General features: G+C 45.2%; 1 protein-coding gene across 1 annotated transcript in view; it reads left to right on the forward strand.

Moving 5' to 3' along the window:
- Positions 1-319: 319 nt before the first annotated feature.
- The window catches only part of LOC142255680 (nicotinamide N-methyltransferase-like), a 33,634-nt gene continuing 11,529 nt past the window's right edge, over positions 320-22,424 (forward strand). The window contains exons 1-2 of the mRNA XM_075327120.1: positions 320-465; positions 9,822-10,029. Coding sequence (XP_075183235.1) covers positions 324-465; positions 9,822-10,029 — 350 coding nt within the window. The 5' untranslated portion in view covers positions 320-323. The remainder of the gene's footprint in view (positions 466-9,821; positions 10,030-22,424) is intronic.

Raw genomic sequence — 22,424 nt, forward strand, 5'->3', positions numbered from 1 at the left:
AGATCCCTCTGTGTGTACTGACTCTATATAATATATAGGAATAATCCCTCTGTGTGTAATAACTGTACATAATGTGTTTCCCTTTTTGTACTGAATTACTGAAATAAATTAACTTTTTGATGATATTATAATTTATTGAAATGCAGTTGTATAAATTATTCTATATAAATATTATAAAACATCCCCGTGACTGACTCCTGAATATACCGTGTGATGTGAGTAATATTTACTAACTTTTTAAAATTGCAAATTTGATTTCTAGTTATTATATAAAGACCTTGAGATTAGGGAGAGTCATTCTTTCAGTGATACAAGATTACACAATGGATTCCAAAAACTATCATGAATGTGGCTTTGATTCCAGGCAATTTCTGGAGCATTATGTGTCAGACAGCCCCGACATGGCCTTTGAAGAGGATTTCTTGATATTTCCCATTGAAAGTCTAAGAAACACTTTTATACAAGGTATGTATTTATGATGTTTAATAATTTTTTTTCATACAATTACTAAACAATTTTCCTAAAAACATAAGCGGTATCAACTTGTGGCCAAAAAAATGAAAATCTCTGTTACCCTTATGTGGAGGAGAGAATAGTAGAAAAAGCTACTCTCCGGTAAAGTGATCAGAGGGGGATCCATACTGCCCCGGTCAAATAAACTAATGGAAACAGAGCAAAACCTTGGTCATTGAATAGTATGTGTCCATATTCTCATAGATACACATAGGGAGGGAGCGCATGTGAAGAACCTCAGGGACAAGGTGAATAAGCAATCTGTAAAACCGCTCACCTGGGAAGGTTATGCAACCCTGCACAACCACGGTTAAAGCAAAGGTGGTGGGGTGGAGCTAAGCGGTGGCCCAGACGCCACTATGATGTTCCTCTATCCAAGTAATCTGGGTGTGTAACTTGTGGAGCGGTCATGTGACCGCTCACATGAGTGCCCCCTCAACGCCGGTCCTAGATGTTACCAGCCTCAGAAATGGCAGCTCCTGCCATGAGTACCCAAGAGGGGAAATGAGTAGTAGCTGAAGAAATTACACGGTCCGATGGAGCGCTAAGGATGAAGATGAGGACTTCTTCCTTAAAACTTCAAAACTTTATTTCCTTTTCATACCACAACGCGTTTCGATGGAGACTATCTTCAAAAGGTGGAGGTATAAAATAATAAACTAATGGAAACAGAGCAAAGCCTGGGTCATTGAATAGTATATGTCTATATTCTCATGATTTTGTAGTTTCCCACTATATATCCAAACCTTTTGACAACTTTTTAAAGATAATGTAAGGTAACTTGTAAATTCCATATGGTGGAGGTACATACTTTGCTTTATTTTTTTGGTTGTCTTCAGGCCCGGTGTCAGCATCCGGCAAACTCGGTGAAATGCTGTGGCCCTGGGCTGCCGGGGGAGCCCACTCGCAGTGTCAGGGGGGGCTGGTGCCAGCGCTGTCACCACTCTCCCCCCGTCAAGGAACGCGCTTTCAATTGTATCGGCATCGCAGGTGCCGATACAATTGAAAGCAATGATGAGAGATGGAGTGGCGCTCTCCCTCTCTAATCATTCTCCCGCTGAGTGACTGTCGGTGCTCTGACAGCTCTGCAGCAGAGCACGGTGACATCACCACTGCGCGCCTGCAGTGAGGTCAGAGCGACAGCAGTGGATGCGCTGAGGAGACTGGAGCATCAGGGGAACGAGGAAAAGTGAGTAACTATGTAATCGTGGTGGCCAGACGACCATGGGGGTGCATTAAATGATACAGGGGCTGTATACTACATGGAGGTGCCTAATGCTATCTGGGTCTGCATTGTTCTATATACAGGCTGTATACTACATGAGGGTGCCTAATGCTATCTGGGTCTGTACTGTGCTATATACAGGCTGTATACTACATGATGGCGCCTAATGCTATCTGGGTCTGCACTGTACTATATACAGGCTGTACACTACATGAGGGTGCCTAATGCTATCTGGGTCTGTACTGTGCTATATACAGGCTGTATACTGCATGAGGGTGCCTAATGCTATCTGGGTCTGCGTTGTACTATATACAGGCTGTATACTACATGAGGGTGCCTAATGCTATCTGGGTCTGCGTTGTACTATATACAGGCTGTATACTACATGAGGGTGCCTAATGCTATCTGGGTCTGCGTTGTACTATATACAGGCTGTATACTACATGAGGGTGCCTAATGCTATCTGGGTCTGCACTTTGCTATATACGGGCTGTATACTACATGAGGATGCCTAATGCTATCTGGGTCTGCACTGTGCTATATATGGGCTGTATACTACATGAGGGTGCCTAATGCTATCTGGGTCTGCACTGTACTATATACAGGCTGAATACTACATGAGGGTGCCTAATGCTATCTGGGTCTGCGTTGTACTATATACAGGCTGTATACTACATGAGGGTGCCTAATGCTATCTGGGTCTTCACTGTGCTATATACAGGCTGTATACTACATGAGGATGCCTAATGCTATCTGGGTCTGCGTTGTACTATATACAGGCTGTATACTACATGAGGATGCCTAATGCTATCTGGGTCTGCACTGTGCTATATACAGGCTGTATACTACATGAGGGTGCCTAATGCTATCTGGGTCTGCACTGTACTATATACAGGCTGTTTACTACATGAGGGTGCCTAATGCTATCTGGGTCTGCACTGTGATATATACGGGCTGTATACTACATGAGGATGCCTAATGCTTTCTGGGTCTTCACTGTGCTTTACGGCGGCTGTATACTACATGAGGATTCCTAATGCTATCAGGGTCTGAATTGTGCTATTTGCGGGCTGTATACTACATGAGGGTGCCTAATGCTATCTGGGTCTGCATTGTACTATATACAGTCTGTATACTACATGAGGCCGTTTAATGCTATCTGGGTCTGCACTTTGCTATATGGCAGCTGTATATTACATGAGGATGGCTAATGCTATCTGGGTCTGCATTGTGCTATATGCGGGCTATATACTACATGAGGGTGCCTAATGCTATCTGGGTCTGCCCTGTGCTATATATGGGCTGTATACTACATGAAGATGCCTAATGCTATCTGGGTCTGCATTGTGCTATATGGCGGCTGTATACTACATGAGGGTGCCTAATGCTATCTAGGTCTGCACTGTGCTATATGGCGGCTATATACTATCTGAGGGTGCCTAATGCTATCTGGGTCTGAATTGTGCTATATGCGGGCTGTATACTACATGAGGGTTCCTAATGCTATCTGGGTCTGCATTATACTATATACAGGCTGTATACTACATGAGGATGTCTAATGCTATTTGAGTCTGCATTGTACTATATACAGGCTGTATACTACATGAGGATGGCTATTGCTATCTGGATCTGCATTGTGCTATATGCAGGCTGTATACGACATGAGGGTGCCTAATGCTATCTGGGTCTGCACTGTGCTATATACGGGCTGCTTACTGTTATATGAGGGTTGCATAGTGCCATATGGGGGCTGCATAGTGCCATATGGGGGCTGCATAGTGCCATATGGGGGCTGCATAATACTACATAGGGGCTATGTAATACTATATGGAGGACTATGGGGGCTTCATAACACTATATGGAGGAATATGGGGGCTGCATACTACATACCCACAGAGTTATATGTCACTTCCACCCCGGTGCTGTATAGCCTCCCGAGCTGTATACTCCCAGAGTTGCATGTCACCCCCCACCTCAGAACTGTTTGTCCCCCCACCCCAGAACCACTGCCCCCCTCTAGAGCTGTATGCCCCCCCTCTGGAGTTGTATGCCCCCCATTGCTGTATACCATTTTCTTCAGTAATACGTATGCCCCCCAGTAATGTGTATGTCTTCAGCCTCTCTTGTGATGTATACACAGCAGTGTCAGTATGCTCTATGTGCGACCATGTCTGTTAGTGACGGCCACCAATCAGCGTGGCACAGACACATGCCCTGGAGGAGCTGGATGGAGACAGGTGGGGAGGTGAATGAGGCTGTTGTCGGCTTCTCAATATTAGAAATCTCTCTAATGTGTCTGTGTGTGCATGTATGATGTGTATCTATGTATGTCAGTGTATATGACTGTGTATAGATTTATGTCTATTTATATGTTTTGTGAATTTCTCTTTAAATATATATGTGTTTGTATGCCTGTATGTGTATGTATCTGTCTATGTGTGACTCTTTCGCCCAGGGCCCACAATAACCTGGAGCTGTCCCTGGTTGTCTTAATGATTTTTGGTAAAGTTGAATTTCCATAAACTGTTGAGGACAAGAATTGAGTATAAAAAAATACTTAATGCAGCCATTTCATAGACTCAGGTATATAGTTCAGTAGATGTGAACTAACACACATATTTGTGAATGCTTTTGTTTCTTACTAACATGTATATATGTATATTACATATTCAGTGTATTTTCCTTAGACACAGTATATATATATATATACATATAATTTATATATACAGTATGTCAGCACATGTATTCTCAAAGATGGCTGCCATTTCCTGTTCTGCACATGGGACGATGGACAAAGAAATTCCTGGAGCCTGGACTGACCAATCCAAGGAGGATGTGCAGATCTCTCTACGTCATGAAGCCCTGCACTGCGATACTTGATTGGACTAAAACTTTTGTTTACACCCCCTTACTGCTCAGTCTAGAGTTTTTTCAAATAATAAAGATCACTTGGCCAGTGCCAGTCATGGAGATAGATGTAACTGACTTGTTGTCCAGTTATTTAGTCTCGAAGTGCACTCATGACATTTTAATTTGAAACAGCAGTCAGATCCCGAGAGACCTTTTGAATCTCACCATCATCATCGTCATTTTAACCTTGACAAATCTACTCCTCAACAAATTAAAATACTGCTCATCCTTCGAAACAAAATTCACAAAAAAAATAAAAAACATTTTATGTTTTAAATAGAATATAATTCTAAAATGTTGCCATATTTCTGTGGGGGTTTTTTTGCCAGACTTAGGGGTACTTTACACGTTGCGACATTGCTAGCATCGGCTAGCGATGTCAAGCGCGATAATACCCGCCCCCATTGCACATGCGATATGTGGTGATTGCTGCCGTAGCGAACATTATCGCAACGGCAGCGTCACACGCACATACCTGCTCGGCGATGTCGCTGTGACCGCTGAACTATTCCTCCTTCAAGGGGGAGGTGCGTGCGACGTCACTAATCGGCTGGCCAGTAGAAGCGGAGGAGCGGAGATGAGCGGGACATAACATCCCGCCCACCTTCTCCCTTCCGCATTACCGTCGGGACGCAGGTAAGGAGATGTTTGTCGCTCCTGCGGGTTTACACACAGCGATACGTGCTGCCGCAGGTGCGACAAACAATATCGTACTTGCGGTCGACCAGACATTATGAAAATGACCGACGCTACTCAGATCACCGATTTTCGACGGTTTTGCAATAGTTTATCGGCGCATCTAGGATTTACACGTTGTGATGTCGCTACCGGCGCCGGATGTGCGGCACTAACGACGTGACCCTGACAGTATTTTGGAAGCGATGTCGCAACGTGTAAAGCCCCCCTTAGTCGTGTTATATTTACAATAATATAATTTTTTTAAAAAAAGTTAGCACTGGGTGCAATAGAAAACAATGTTAAAAAAATTGAGGGCAAATCGAAAAATTACAGGTGCCTTTTTTCGTCACACACATCCCTAAAAACACAATAAAAAGCAATCAAAATGTCATGTAATTGCGTAAGCCAATATGGTATTGTCACAATCGTCTCCCGACATGTCGAGACCGGTGACGGCCTTTGGACTGGAGCCTCTTATCTGGCTTTCGTCATTTAAATCAGAGTTCCCCAACTCCAGTCCTCAAGGCCCACCAACACTGCACATTTTCGGGATTTACTTAGTATTGCACAGGTGACAGTTTAATCACTTGCACTGGTGATGATTCCAACATCTGTGCAATGCTAAGGAAATCCTGAAAACACGCACCGTTGGTGGGCCTTGAGGACTGGAGTTGGGGAACCCTGATTTAAATGGGTTTCATTTCTTTTGGCACGGCAGTGATTAAGTGCCAGTTTTGCTACTGGAGCTTTTAATAAGCAGTTCCTTGCTGAGTGACCAGCTGCACTTACTCAGTAGTCCCACCCTTCAGCTTCAAATAGCAGCATATCCCAGCATTCCTCGCTGAAGATACAAACTCATTTGTGTCCTGGCCGCCGTTGAGGAAGGTTCTGCAAGTTAAGTTCCTGCTCAGGCAATATCCTTTCGAATGTTAATTTTTACCCCTTTTTCTCTTTGTTCCCCTGTGTGTTGTTAGTGCAGCATTGACAGCTAGTGAACCCTACCTGCCCCTCATTAGTCATGGTTACTATAGGGCCTTTACAGGGTCTCAAGTTCCTGCTCGGCTACAGTTGCGGAGACATTATAGGGACTGGTGAGGAGAGAAGGGACAGTTGCAGATGAGGTTAGGAGGTTCCCACCTACCCCTCTCACTAGTTCCAGGACCTCCTGTTGTTTTTGTGTCCCCTGTGCCCCCCTTTTTGTGTGTTTTTTGTTGTGCATCAGATGCACAGGTCTGAACGCACCTCGCCACGCATGCTACACCCAGCAAGCATGATAGGTATAAACAAAATCAGCATGCAAAAAACAAGTTCTCACAAAGCTACAGGAATATAAACAAAGGGTTTTAAAAAAGGTGATATAAATAAGATTTTTTTAATACAAAATAATGATTTTTTTTTAAAACCAATAAGATACATAAAAATAAACTTTACACGTTTATTATCACAGTAATTGCACTATTCTGGAGAAACAGGGGTCATTTTGTACTGCACAATGAATGTCATAAAAAAAACACCCCCCAAAATGGCACAATTGCATTTTTTGCTCCTTTTCACCCCACTTGGAATTCTTTACAATATTTTATTTATATACAGTCATGGACAAAAGTTTTGAGAATGACATCAAAATTATATTTTCACATGATCTGTTGCCTTCTGGTTTTTAATTGTGTTTGTCTGATGTTTACATCACATACAGAAATATAATTGCAATCATATTATGTTCTATTGACAGTTAGAATGAGTTAATGCAGCAAGTCAATATTTGCAGTGTTGCCCCTTCTTCTTCAGGACCTCTGCAATTCTCCCTGGCATGCTCTCAATTAACTTTTGGACCAAATCCTGACTGATAGCTGTCCATTCTTGCATAAGCAATGCTTGCATTTTGCCAGAATTTGTTGGTTTTTGTTTGTCCAGCCGTCTCTTGATGATTGCCCACAAGTTCTCAATGAGATTAAGATCTGGGGAGTTTCCAGGCCATGGACCCAAAATCTCTATGTTTTGTTCCATGAGCCATTTAGTGATCAGCTTTGCTTTATGGCAAGGTGCTCCATCATGCTGGAAAAGGCATTGTTGGGCGCCAAACTGCTCTTGGACAGTTGGGAGAAGTTGCTCTTGGAGGACATTCTGGTCCCATTCTTTATTCATGGCTGTGTTTTTAGGCAAGACTGTGAGTGGTGTGATTCCCTTGGCTGAGAAGCAACCCCACACATGAATCGTTTCAGGATGCTTAACAGTTGGCATGAGACAAGACTGGTGGTCACCTCTTCTTCTCCTAATAAGCTGTTTTCCAGATGTCCCAAACAATCGAAAAGGGGATTCATCTGAGAAAATGCCTTTACCCCAGTCCTCAGCAGTCACTCCCTGTACCTTTTGCAGAATATCAGTCGGTCCCTGATGTTTTTTCTGGAGATAAGTGGCTTCTTTGCTGCCCTTTTTGAAACCAGGCCTTGCTCAAAGAGTCTCCGCCTCACAGTGCGTGCAGAAGCACTCACACCAGCCTGCTGCCATTGCTGAGCTAGCTCGGCACTGCTGGTAGTCCGATCCCGCAGCTGAAACAGTTTTAAGATACGGTCCTGGTGTTTGCTGGTCCTTCTTGTGCGCCCTGGAGCCTTTTTGGCAACAATGGAAGCGCTTTTTTTGAAGTTCTTGATGATGCGATAGATTGTTGACTGAGGTGCAATCTTTGTAGCTGCGATACTCTTTCCTGTTAGGCCATTTTTGTGCAGAGCAATGATGGATGCACGTGTTTCTTTAGAGATAACCATGGTTAACTGAAGAGAAACAATGATACCAAGCACCAGCCTCCATTTAAAGTGTCCAGTGGTGTCATTCTTACTTAATCATGACTGATTGATCGCCAGCCCTGTCCTCATCAACACCCACACGGTGTTAATGGAACAATCACTAAAACAATTTTAACTGCTCCTTTTAAGGCAGGAATGCAATGATGTTGAAAAGTGTTTTGGGGATTAAAGTTCATTTTCTTAGCCAATATTGACTTTGCAAGTAATTGCTGTTAAGCTGATCACTCTTTATGACATTCTGGAGCATATGCAAATTGCCATTAGAAAATCTAAGCAGTAGACTTTGTAAAAATTAATATTTGTAGCATTCTCAAAACTTTTGGCCATGACTGTAGTAAAGTGAACAATGAATTCAAAATTATGAGTCATCCCACAAAAGTTATCCCCCATACGGCTATGTAGATGGAAAATAAAAAAAAAAGTTAGGATCTTGAAAGAAGGAGAGGAAAAAATGAAAATGCAAAAAAAGAAACATCACATGGTGATAAATATTCAGACCCTTTGCACAGTATTGAGTAGAAGCCTTTTTCCTTTTGAGCTAGTACAGCCATGAGTCTTCTTGACACCTGGATTTGGGGATCCTCTGCCATTCTTCCTTGCAGATCCTCTCCAGTTCTGTCAGGTTGGATGGTGAACGTTGGTGGACAGCCAGTTTCAGGTTTCTCCAGAGATGCTCAATTGGGTTTAGGTCAGGGCTCTGGCTGGGTCGGTCAAGAATTGTCACAGAGTTGTACTGAAGCCGCTCCTTTGTTATTTTAGCTGTGCTTAGGGTCATTGTCTTGTTGGAACGTGAACCTTCGGCCAAGTCTGAGGTCAAGAGCACTCTGGAAGAGGTTTTCTTCCAGGATATCTCTGTACTTGGCTGCAATAATCTTTCCTTCAATTGCAACCAGCCGTCCTACAGCTGAAAAACACCCCCATAGCATGATGCTGCCACCACCATGTCACACTCTTGGGATTGTATTGGGCAGGTGATATGTCTGGTTTTCTCCAAACATACCGCTTAGAATTATCACCAAAAAGGTCTATCTTCATCTGATCAGACCAGAGAATCTTATTTCTCATAGTCTGGGAGTCCTTCATGTGTTTTTTTTGCAAACTCTATGTGGGCTTTTATATGTCTTACACTGAAGAGAGGCTTCTGCTGGGCCGCTCTGCTATAAAGGCCTGACTGGTGGAGGCTGCAGCGATAGGTGAGTTTGTGGAACTTTCTCCCATCTCCCTACTGCATCTCTGGAGCTCAGCCACAGTGATCTTGGGGTTCTTCTTTACCTCTGTCACCAAGGCTCTTCTCCCACTATTGCACAATTTGGCTGGACGGCCAGGTCTGGGAAGAGCTCTGGTGGTCCCAAACTTCTTCCATTTAAGGATTATGGAGTCCACTTTGCTCTTAGAAACCTTGAGTACTGCAAAAATTCTTTTGTAACCTTGGCCAGATCTGTGCCTTGCCACAATTCTGTCTCTGAGCTTCTTGGGCAGTTCCTTTGACCTCATGATTCTCAGTTGGTATGACATGCACTGTGAGCTGTGAGGTCTTATATAGAGAGGTGTGCGCCTTTCCAAATGAAGTCCTATCAGTTAAATTAAACACAGCTGGACTCCAACGAATGACTACTATATAAATATAGTGCAATAAGTAAAATGTACACTACAAGTATGGTTTTGAATATTTTTTTTTCTTTTTTCTGTAGGTCATATTAAAGGAGACATCTTGATTGACCTCAGTCTTGGTTCCCTAGTTCATCAGTTATATACAGCCTGTGATTTTTTCAACAACATCATAGTGCTAAAGTTGAAAGACAGATGCATCATGGAGCTGAAAAGATGGGTGGACGCACGAACAGGAGCGTTTCATTGGGGCCATGTCACAAAACTTCATACTGACATTGGAGAAAAGAGGTGAAATCAGAAGGGGAAGCGAGGCAAATCTACTGTCTAGACTGATTGTCAGAATAGGGCACTTTAATCCTCATTAGAATGGATCAGCAGTGCGCATGCGCCATTCATTCTGTTTGGGCAGTCAAGCAATGTCCTGTGCTTTATCTTCAGCCCCATAGAGAATAAATGGCGCTGGTGATGGTCATCTGACCTGTTGTTCAACTTTATTACCTATATAAGGCCTCTCAAGTTCATGAATAGATTCCGATCATAATCAATTGTAACATATAAAAATTCAGGAATCACAAATTATGATGTTCAAATAGAAATTTATTTATACAAAGTGCTAGTGCAACAATAAAATGTCATTATACATAGGATAACAATATTGGACTGTTGGGGGGGATGTAAAGCCGCACCACAAAGTGGTACAATACTTGCAATAGCTGCAACAATTAGACCATATAATAGAAAAATCTGGCCAGTGGTAGTTATATATAACAGTATAAGCACATCATATAGCTACAGGGACTAGATGAACGAGACATTGGTATCAATCCAAACATATGGTTACGTGAAAAAATATTCAACCATTGACAGGTACTGGATATATCGTATCAATTGCCCCTAATTAAATATCTGCCCTTTAAGCAAAAAGTATACCATAATGTAGCCGTCTAAATACCTGTGGCCATTTGTAAACCGCGTAAGTCCTGTGCAGCCTTGCAGATTGCGCCACTCCCACGTCGACGAGCGTTTCACCGCACTGCAGGTTTCATCAGTAGGCGTGTACATAGTGTGGTGTGTGCCCCTTATTATGGCCCCATAATTGGATCCAGGCGCACACTCTTGGTCCGGTGTGTGGGCACACATAATGGCGGGATGCGCATCCCGAGCGCGAGTCGCCCGTCGAGAGCGTCATGCGTCACATGACCGCAGGTCATGCGGTCAGCGAGCACATGACACGGAGCAGGCCTGGAGATATGTCATCCGGTCGACATGCCAACTCTCTCTGTCGGCGACTCATGCTCAGGAAATGCACAGCGCACGCCACCCATGCGTCCCCGGGCATCAAGCAGCACCCGGATGCAACTATAGAAAGTAGCTCGCAATGTGTAATCATAGGTAAATCCAAAAATAGATTAACACTTGCTCAGAAACAATCATAATATCAGAATATATAATACATGGCTGATTATATTACCATTTCCACTATATTACAATATAGACTGTCTGTCTGTCTGTCTTGCTCCAAAATTGTGTCGTTACAGTGACAGTGTCGTTACAGTGACAACCGTCGAATTGGCCGCTGGGCTCGCCCTGGCCCCGCCCCCCCCACGGAATGGCCGCTCGCCTCGACCTTGCCCCGCCCCCCGCATGGATTGGCCGCTTGCCCCGGCCCTTCGCACGCATTGCCCGCTTGGACACACCCCTTCCCCCAAATTCAAACAAAGCCCTGACTCCCAGGTGACTGCTGCAGTGCACTCCCAGGAGTCCACACCGGCAACCCAGCCCAGACATAACCTGAAATGCTGGGATCGTGACAGAGCCGGTGTAAGCTGGTAACCATGACACACATCGGGTAACTATAGGAAGTGCTTCCCTTAGTTACCCGATGTGTATCATGGTTACCAGCGTACACCGGCTCACAGTACACATGTGCAGGGAGCCGGCACCCCAGGACCACTCGTCCCATTATACTCCTCTTTCTCCAGGACCACTCCTCCTAATATAGTCCTCCTATTATACTCCTCTCTGAGTATAATAGGAGGACTATTATAGCATGGGGGATGGAGCACGATAGGGGGTGTGCAGCATGATGGGGGGTGTGCAGCATGCGGGATGGAGCATGATGGGGGTGTGCAGCATGGGGAATGGAGCACGATGGGGGGTGCGCAGCATGGGGGATGGAGCATGATGGGGGGTGCGCAGCATGGGGGATGGAGCACGATGGGGGGTGCGCAGCATGGGAGATGGAGCACGATGGAGGGTGCGCAGCATGGGAGATGGAGCACGATGGGGGGTGCACAGCATGGGGGATGGAGCACGATGGGGGGTGTGCAGCATGGGGGATGGAGCACGATGGGGGGTGCACAGCATGGGGGATGGAGCACGATGGGGGGTGTGCAGCATGGGGGATGGAGCACGATGGGGGGTGCGCAGCATGGGGGATGAAACACAATGGGGGGTGCGCAGCATGGGGGATGGAGCACGATGGGGGTGCAACATGGGGGATGGAGCACAATGGGGGCTGCGCAGCATGGGGGATGGAGCACGATGGGGGTGCACACCTCCCCCCAAAACACACACACCGCCACACGCGCACCGCACAACACACCACACACACACTGGGAACCATAAACACTGCCCTACACAGACACCCAAACACACAGACAACGCTGCACACACATAACACCCAACACACAAACACCGCGGCATACACAAATATACGCACTTACCGCGCAACACACACACATTGCACAAAACATACCTCCCCAAAACACACACACGCACCCCACAGCCACACCCACACAAACCGCGCAACACACACAGCACCACACACAGACAACGCTACAGACACACAGCGCTCCACAAACAATGCAACACACACAACGCAACACACAAACAACACCGCTCTCACCCCCCCCCACACCTAGACAACACCCAGAACATTTACAGTGCCCTACACAAACACTTGTCAACTACACACAACAACATCTATATATATATAACAAAAATCATACATTAACTATACAATACGTAAATTCTAGAATACCCGATGCGTTAGAATCCGGCCACCTTCTAGTCTTCACATAATGACAGACATTCAGTAGTTGTAAACGTCCATCTGTAGAAAATGTTGTCAGATTTTCTCATCTATATGGGTTTGATCATGGCACTGAATTCATTCACCTCTTATTTTATCCCATGTATCAAATAATAGGTTTCCATGTATTTAGAAGAAATGACTTCTGAGATTAATATTCTTTATGAAATCCAACATTGCTATGGTGATATAAATAGGGACACAAAGAAAACAGAAGAAGAAATTAAAATACTGTACAATGAAAATAGTGCATATGCTAAAATTCGCGCTATACAGGTAGAAAGGATTTGAAGCTCAAGGATTCGTTTAGCCCCTTTTGTGTCATAGTATCAAGTACCATAATCCATTTGGTTTCTTTTTTTAGAAGTTCACTTTTATAGTTTCCACCTCTGGCTTCCAGACTGACATGGTCAATGCCTTTTACTTTAAAGCTACTAGGGTTACATTTGTGATAGACAAAAACATGTTGTGGTACGGTTTTCCATTCTCTTATATCCTTACATCCTTTGGCATTGACAATATCACGGATATGCTCCAGAGTTCTTACTCTTAATTGCCTAGTGGTCATGCCAATATATATCATATTACATGAACAGCTTGCATGATATATCACCATTTCAGTTTTACATGTGTGAGGAAAGAGTTAACCTTTTTCACTGACTTAGAAAATAATAGAAATTCATTCTCCCTGGCAAGACCGAACCAGACTTATTTACGTAATAAACCGTGAGACTAACTGCAAGGACACAGAATGTTTTGACTTAGAAATGAGTGACAAACATCTTGTTATGAGAATGAGAGGCGGAATAGACTATTATGAGAGAATAAGTCATTATGTTAATTTCTCTTGCTGGGAACATGTAATTCAGTGTAATTCACGCCTTTAATGAATATGTATACTGCTTTGTCACGCCCTAATCAAATCTGTATAACCTTGTAATGTAAACAAAATAATACAGTTTTTCTTTTTGGGAGCCGCACGTCTCCTAGCCTTACGTGTATAACGGTGTCTGCCTGTTTTCATTGAAGGCTAAAGGGGGGACAGAGGGGGGTCACCGGTACCCTCTCTGCATTCGGACATCGCTGGCAATAGCTGTGACCGTTAGGTCAACCTAACATTATCTGGCGCCCAAAAAGCAGGGACCCATGTTTCTAATCCCAGGACGCATATAGAAATCAGGATGCATATGTCTCACTGTCTTACAACCCCACTGGTGAATTCATGGCTGAATTGGTTGGTGTGCTGGATATGGCTTTATCCCGGGGAATTATTACCAAAAGAGTGTATGAGGGGCTCCACATCAAATTTCCAGTAACTCCAACTTTTTATCTGCTGCCCAAGATACATAAGAACCCCCGTTGTCCCCCTGGACGTCCTATTGTCTCTGGCATAGGAGGGCTATGCGACCCAATTTGTAAATTTATTGAATATTATTTCCATCCATTGGTTGAAACGCTCCCCTCCTATGTCAGAGACACGTCGGACGTCCTGAGGCGGATTGATGGATTGTATCTTGATCCTGGTTCTATCTTGGTGGCAGCTGATGTGGAGTCCCTTTATTCCTGTATCCAGCACAAGGATGGGCTGTTGGCAGCTAAGTTTTTCCTGCGAATGAGCCGCTGGGAGACATCTATGCAGGATTTGGTCCTCGAACTCCTGGAGTTCATCGTGACACGGAATTTTTTTCTTTTCAAGGATCGGTTCTTCCTCCAGAAGCGTGGCACTGCGATGGGCGCGGCGTGCGCGCCGTCGTACGCAAATCTCTTTCTCGGCTATTGGGAGAGGGAGATTTTCGGCGACGGCGCCTGCGCCGCTTCCCATTTGCAGTGCTGGCTAAGATACATCGATGACGTGTTCATCATCTGGGGGGGAACCGACCTTGAATTATCTTCTTTTATTTCCGTTTTGAATTCTAACGATCGCAATGTCAGGATGACCTTCAGGAGTAATTCGGAGTCCATGGACTTTTTGGATATTAACATCTCGATTCAAACTGATAGGTCTGTTCAGACTGATGTCTTCCGGAAGGAGACGTCGGTGAACAGTCTACTACATGCATCATCCTCCCATTTGTCCTCAACCATCAGGGCTATTCCTGTGGGACAGTTTTTGAGGATTAGGAGGATATGCTCTTCTAATGAGTCCTTTGCTATACAGTCCGGAGATCTGTCCCAGCGGTTCAGGGACAGGGGATACAGTGCTCGGAATGTGAAACGAGCTCACTCCAGGGCCAGAGCCACTTCTAGACACCAACTTTTATCTATATCCAAGAAAACGGAGCCTAGCATTGGACCAATACGGTTCATATCCACCTTTAATAACCAGTGGGGTGAGATAAGACGTATTCTTGATAAGCACTGGTCTGTTTTGAAAACGGAACCTTCGTTGGCGAAGGCTCTCTCTGACCGTCCCCTCATGACGGCAAGGAGGGGTAGGAATCTGCGTGACATCCTGGTGCATAGTCATTATGTGCATCATGATGTCCTTCCATTTAACATCGGGAAACCAAGATGGGGTTGTTTCCCCTGTGGTGCGTGTATGGCCTGTAAAAACATTGATAGGGCCTCCTCTTTTTTGTCGGCGGATGGTACGAAAGAGTTCATAATTAGGCATTACATCTCGTGTAGTACCGACCATGTAATCTATGTGGCAAAATGTGGATGCAATTTGTTGTATGTCGGTTTAACAACTCGGCAGTTTCGGGTGCGTACACGCGAACATGTCAGAGACATTGTGGCGGCAAAGGATGTTGAAGATTTGAACTCTCTTCGTACCATCCCTCGACATTACAAGACGCATCACGATTGCAATCCGGCATCCTTCAGAGTGAAGGCTATCGACAAATTACATCTTGGTTCAAGGGGCGGCAACTACCAGCAGGCATTGTCGCGCCTTGAATGCAGATGGATTGTCATTTTGGGCACCATGACACCTGGGGGACTCAATGAGAAGTTGTCCTTCGCCCCCTTTCTATGAGGTCGGGCTCCGTCAGCGTTTAGAAATCGTTTCCACCCGACTCAGTTTTTTCTGATTCATTTATCTGTGATGTTTTAGTCACTTGCCTCAGTGTCTTTGGTTTTAAAACTGTGTTTATTCATGTTGGTGTTTGTCTCTTGTTTTTTGATTTGTTCTTTCTACAGGCTTATTTTGTCTGCGTTTGGAATTTTGCCGTTCCCCCTTCTGCTAATGGGAACATGGATGTATCTACTAGTGCATGAAATATCTTGGTCACATTGAAAATATTCACATCTATGGACCCATACTGTGGACGGATATACTCCATCTCTAACTAATGTTTGGCATTAAAAGATGAAGTTGGCATGAAGGAGGAGGGCATTGAAGATTGAATCGTGCATGCCCCCCATTTATGGATTGCTGATATACATGTCTGGGTCTTATCCATAACTCTATCTTACGGACTAGACTGGTGTGTTTAAATTATTAGGGTTGCTGTTTATTTGATATCACCATGGTTACTGTAAAGTGACCATGGTATGGTTATCTCTTTTACTATCTATTATTACAATAGCGGCTGCCCTGGAATGTATATCTGGGTCTGTGCTGGTGTATGATTATATTCGCTGGTTTTAGCAGACTCTTTGATGTTGCCCGGTTATGTATGTAGGTTTGGGGTAATGTAGGAGGAGATTGTCTCCTGCTCTATATTCAGCCCCCAAATATCGGGATTTATGGTCTTAGACGCGCATATGTATATCGCCAGCCCCTTTTGCCCTTTTCCTTGCCCTCTCCTCGAATGGCCGCGGCTGTGGAGCGCGTGCGCGCTGTGAATCCGGGCATGTTCGCGTTGGCCGGCTTCCGTACGGAGTGACGCGTGCGCTCTGTGTGACGACACAGGAAGCGCCCGCGTCAGTTCCGGGAATGCCCGATGACGCGGCCCACTGCCGGATCCCCACCCCGCACGCGACCAATCGCTGCCCGGCTGGACATGGGAGCGGTATATTTAAACGCAGTTTTGTTATGTGACAGCACACCACGGCCCCCCGAAGAAGACATCGAAACGTGCGCGTCGGGGCACGTTTTACTCGGGACCCACCTTCCTTATTATGGGTGAGTGCAGCACAGGGACTTTGTGTATGATAATGTGAAGTATTTTGATTAATGCCTGTCTCTGCTATTATTGTGGTGTGGTAAATGGTCTGACTCTTTGGATATTGGGCCCCCTATGTATGTTGATCCCTGTTGGTGCACACTATAATAGGTGTGCACACTCTGGATCATGGATGTTTATTCGGGCCCAGTGTCCAATGTGTTTTTTCTGGCCATGTCCCACCTATCACTTTGGTGATCCTGCTCCCCCAATGAAGGGTGGACTCCTGGTTCTTTTGTGTCAGTGACACCTCCTTGCTCTAGCCTGATCTCTGTTTAATGTTGTTGTCATTATGTCATGTCACTTTTTTGCTATTTATTATATTAATAAAACACTTGTTATATTTTTGCAAAAAAGCAGTAATTGTTGTCATTTTGAATTGGTCATTTTATGACTTCCTGACTACTATTCCCACAGTCCTCTTGTCTCTATATCAAACAAAAGGGTGTAGTCTTTATTGATGCCTTAACTATTGGTCACATTTTGCCCTCATCCTCCTATATTCTAATCCCAGGACGCAGTGGACTGTCTTGCCATTCAGAGGAGGAGTGGACCAGACGTGGGGACCAGAAACACCTGGCCAGGTAAGAGTTGAACCTTATTCTTCTCTTTATGCTCCCCACATCTGATCTCCCCTCTCCTCAACGCGCAAAATGGTACACTGTGAGTAGATACTGGGTTATTGGCGGGTTTCTATTGAACTCTGAGAGAGCCTTGCCAGCTGATGTTTTCTGTGCCTTGTTTGGTTGTTTGTTTGTTTCTCTGTGTTTCTCTGCCTCTCCGTGTGTCGCGTGTCTGCTCTCCTGCGCTTTACTTCTGTGCTGTTGTCCTTGTTGGTTGTCATAGATCCCATACATCAGTGAGTGTTGAAAGGGAATAGTGTGCCTGCTCTGTCCAATGGATGTGATATTCACTGCCCTAGTGTTAGTGGGAATAGCCCTGTTTGCCATTGCTATCGGATATAGAGTGTATCTCTGTTACAAGAAGGGCAACCCAGCGCCATTCAACATTCTCAGCCCCCTCTGAAGTTAGGACACCACCTTTCAGTAGGAATACACATCAAGAATCAGTCTTTGGGTACTTCCAGGAAAGGTGGTTCTAGACCTCACCTTAGGTAGGAATACAAAAGGAGTTAGTCTCTGAGTATCTCCAGGATAGGTAGGTTTAGTCCAAAGGACGTTCAAGGGTCTAAAAGCTGAAGAAGATAGAAGAAGAAGAATGGGGCAAGGAATATCAAAAGACAGAAGAGCTGGATGCACCCTGCAACATCTCATTACGTGTTATCATGGCAAAAGAACAGCCAGTCAGTCCAAGGAAGTTTTTAAGACATTTGGATTGAAGGGTAAGGATCAATTGGACCCCAACAAATGGGACACAATAAGAGCTACTAGAACAGGAGTGATAGCAGATAAATCATGGACTAAACTAGTCAGAACTCTTTCTGACATGGCAAAAACAGCCCACGATCAAGGTTGGATATACCATGAAGAATCAGACATATGGGAAGAAGCTGGGAAGAAGGCTAATAAGGATCAACAGCAGCTTCCTCCGTACCTGTCAGCTACTTCTGGAACAGCTCCAAAAATAGCAGGATCCCTGGAATAGACCTGCACAAACTGTAGCCAACAAAATCCGGACTGGAGTGAAAGATGTCTAGCCTGTGGAGCCCCACAGCACAAGCTACAAGCTACAGCACCAGTGCCTCTTTATCCCGTAGTGGAAAGAAGAGTCCTGATAAGACCACCTGTTAATCCACAAAACCCAGATGCTCCCAGAGATGCAGTTCCCCGTACGTATGAAGACTACATACCCTGGACTCCAGCCGAGCAGATGGCTTTCCTGCAAAATGCTCCAGACCCGACTAGAAACCCAGTCAGTTTTTCACGTTACCTGAACCAAATACAGGTCTCCTACAGAAGCACTTGGTTGGACATGGAAGGTTTGTGTAGAGTTAAAATGTCTCCCGAACTGTATGCCAAACTCACTGCCCACCTGACAGGACATGTTCCGGACGATACCCATAATGTGGAATCGGGCCAAGACTTCATGATAAGACTCAATCTCTTCTGCGCCCAGGAGCAAAGAACTAAGGGCACAATGGGACCAGTGCATCAAGGTCCTGTGGAGAATGTCAGCTCATTTTACTACCGATTGATGCAGTCATTCGCAGATGAAGGGCTGGACTTACAAGCGGGTGCAATACGTCGCCTGATGGTAAGATCCTTCATGGATGGAATACATGCACCTCTGGCAGAAAGATTGAAAGCATGCTGCCCAGAATGGAGAAACATGGAAGACATAGATCTTCTAGTTAACAAAGCAAGTGGCTTAGAAACCGACCTGCTACTATTGTGGGAGTCAGAGGACATGTGATCAGAGACTGTAGAAAGAAGAAGAGGGACACCCAAAACCAACCCGAGAGTCAGGAGGAGAAGACTGCCTGACTTGCGGCAGCACGGGATAGGGATGCCAGAGGTCCATTTATACACGTCCCCCTTCACATTGGCAGCAAGGAAATAAGAGCTTTGGTGGACTCAGGAGCCTCACGCTCCGTACTCCCCAGGAACCTGGTGACTGAAGGATCCATCTCATCTGAAGCTACTGTAGTATCCGGATTTGATGGACAAGCCCAGATAATCCCAATAACACATCCACTGAAGGTGAAACTGGGACCACACATGTTCGTGTCTAAATTCTTAGTGTCCCCCCTGGGTAGAGATGCCCTAGTGGGAGAAGATCTACTATCAAGACTACAAGCTCAGATTGTCTTCAATGAAGATGGATCTGCTATCCTGCAAATTCCAGAAGATATCCCAGAAGAAATCCTGTGCACTCTCCAGATGATAGAAGATCAACCAGAATCTGATGTTACACGTGAAGTAAACACGGATCCAATACTTCTACAAGTTCCTGCAAAACTCTGGTCCACATCAAAAACTGACCTCGGCACACTATCCGTGCCCACAGTAAAAGTTTCAGTCAAGCCTGGAATTACGCCACCGCAGCTGAGACAATCCCCCCTCCCGCTACCTCTCGCAGTACATCTACCAGTACGTGGATGATTTACTACTGTGTTGCCCTAGTGAAGAAAAATGTAAAACGGCTTCAATAAGTCTTCTTACCTTTCTGGCAGAAGTAGGATGCAAAGCAAGCAGAGATAAATGCAGACAGTGGATTCCCAATGCGTCACTACTCATGCAACCGCTGTATGATTGCACAAAGAATGTTCCTTTCTCCCTTACAGAAGAAGCTCGACAAAATTTTCAAAAGCTCAAGGAACTAGTGATTGATGCACTTGCTCTGGCACTACCAAACTATGATCTCACCTTTAATCTGTTCGTAGCAGAGCTTCAAGGATTTGCCGTAGGAGTACTCACCCAGAAGACTGACAAACATCACATAATCGGGTACTACTCCTCTCAACTCGACAACGTCATCAGAGCAGCACCAACCTGTGTCCGTGCTGTTACAGCAGTTTTAAATATACTGCAGAAAGCATCTGAAATCTCATTCGATTTCCCGACTACCATCCTTACCAGCCATGACATTTATGCTGTTCCCAATCAAGTGCAGTTGAAACATCTCTCCATGGCAAGACAAGTCAGACTCCAGTGCACGCTGTTGCTACCCCCAAACATCTCATTTGCTCGAGTTACAAGTCTAAACCTTGCTGATCTGCTGATCTTCACAAGTTTAGAGGGGGGGACAGAAGAGAGGACAGAAGAGAGTGACAAACGTACCAGCGCACCATTTGATCATGATTGTCAGGAACTCATTGAACATGAGGCAAAGCCCCTGCACAATATACAGGCAACACCGCTTACAAATCCAGACTTTGAACTTTTTGTGGATGGTAGCAGATACGCTGATGAAGCAGAACTTCTTGCTCTCATCTGGGCAATTGAGTTTCTGGAAGAACGAACAGCGAACATCTACACGGACTCAGCCTATTCACACGGCATTGTGCACGATTTTGGCACCATCTGGCAGACTAGAGGATTCCTCACAGCAACAGGAAATCCTATCAGGCATGGAGCCTCAGTGAAGAAACTAATGGAAGTAGCCTTGATACCAAAACAGCTAGCAATCATAAAGGTTGCTGCCCACACCAAGGCTCAAACACCCGAGGCAAGGGGAAATCGCTTGGCCGATCAAACAGCAAAACAAGCCGCCTTACTCCCTTTGAAGGAGACGGAAACAGTGTCAACGACGGAGGAAGAAATGCAGAACCTCTTTGAGACACAAGAAAACGCCTCTGAGGAAGAAAAGGCCGGATGGCGGGCCAAGGGGGCAGAAAAAGGTGGAGGGGATTTGGCGCCTAAACGGACTTCCCGTCCTGCCACGCAGTTGGTTCCCTGCCATTTTCCAAGTACTCCACTACCCCACACATGGAAGCACAAACTCAATCATGAACCAGATGCAACCTTATTGGGTAGCCCCGGCTTCAGACAATACGCCTCCCAGAGAATAAAAGCTTGTCACATCTGTCAACAACACAATCCAGGCCAGCTAACTAAAACCCCGCAAAGACACATGCCAAAGACGTTTGCCCCATTTCAAAGAGTACAAATAGACTATATACAGTTGCCAAAACATGGCATCTACGAGTTTGTACTTGTCTGTGTAGACCTCTTCTCAGGATGGCCAGAGGCCTATCCTGTAAGCTCAGCCACGGCCCGAATTACAACAAAAAAATTGGCCTGTGAGCTGGTGCCTCGGTTTGGACTCCCTGAAGTCATAGAGTCAGACCGAGGTACTCATTTCACTGGACAAGTTTTCCAGAACACCTGTGCCCTGTTAGGCATTCAGTCAGCCTTACACACACCTTACCACCCGCAGTCATCAGGGAAAGTGGAAAGGTTAAATGGAACTCTAAAGCTCAAACTAGCCAAGGCAGTGGAGGAGACTGGTAGACCATGGACAGAATGTCTCCCCATAGCTCTTTACTCTATAAGGACTACCCCGCAGGGAAAGCACAGGCTCTCACCCTTTGAAATACTCTTTGGTAGTGCACCCAGATTAGGATGCTACTTTCCGCAGGAGTTACACCTGCAATGTGATAGCCTAACGTCTTATGTTGTTTCCCTGCAGAAGAGACTAACTGAAACCCACCAAAGGGTCTACTCTTCTCTACCTGATCCTGATGCCATTCCAGGAACCCACTCTCTAAAGCCGGGTGACCGGGTCTACCTAAAGAAGCACATGAAAAAGATCCTTGAGCCACGATTCGAAGGGCCTTTGACTGTCCAGCTGACCACTCCAACCTCCGTCAAACTTGAGGGGAGATCGGCATGGGTCCATGCCAGCCACTGCAAGAAGGCCTAATACTGCTGATAAGTATTTCTATGTGTACTCCCTTTTTGGGGCCTTCTACACCACGGCAGAATTCATTTGAGACCCATCATGAAGTGTTAGCTGAAAAACTTGAGATCACAGACTGCTGGATATGTACACATGCACCTGTAACAGCCTCTTCCATG

Source organism: Anomaloglossus baeobatrachus, chromosome 11 (genome assembly GCF_048569485.1).
Source record: "Anomaloglossus baeobatrachus isolate aAnoBae1 chromosome 11, aAnoBae1.hap1, whole genome shotgun sequence".
Lineage (NCBI taxonomy): Eukaryota > Metazoa > Chordata > Amphibia > Anura > Aromobatidae > Anomaloglossus > Anomaloglossus baeobatrachus.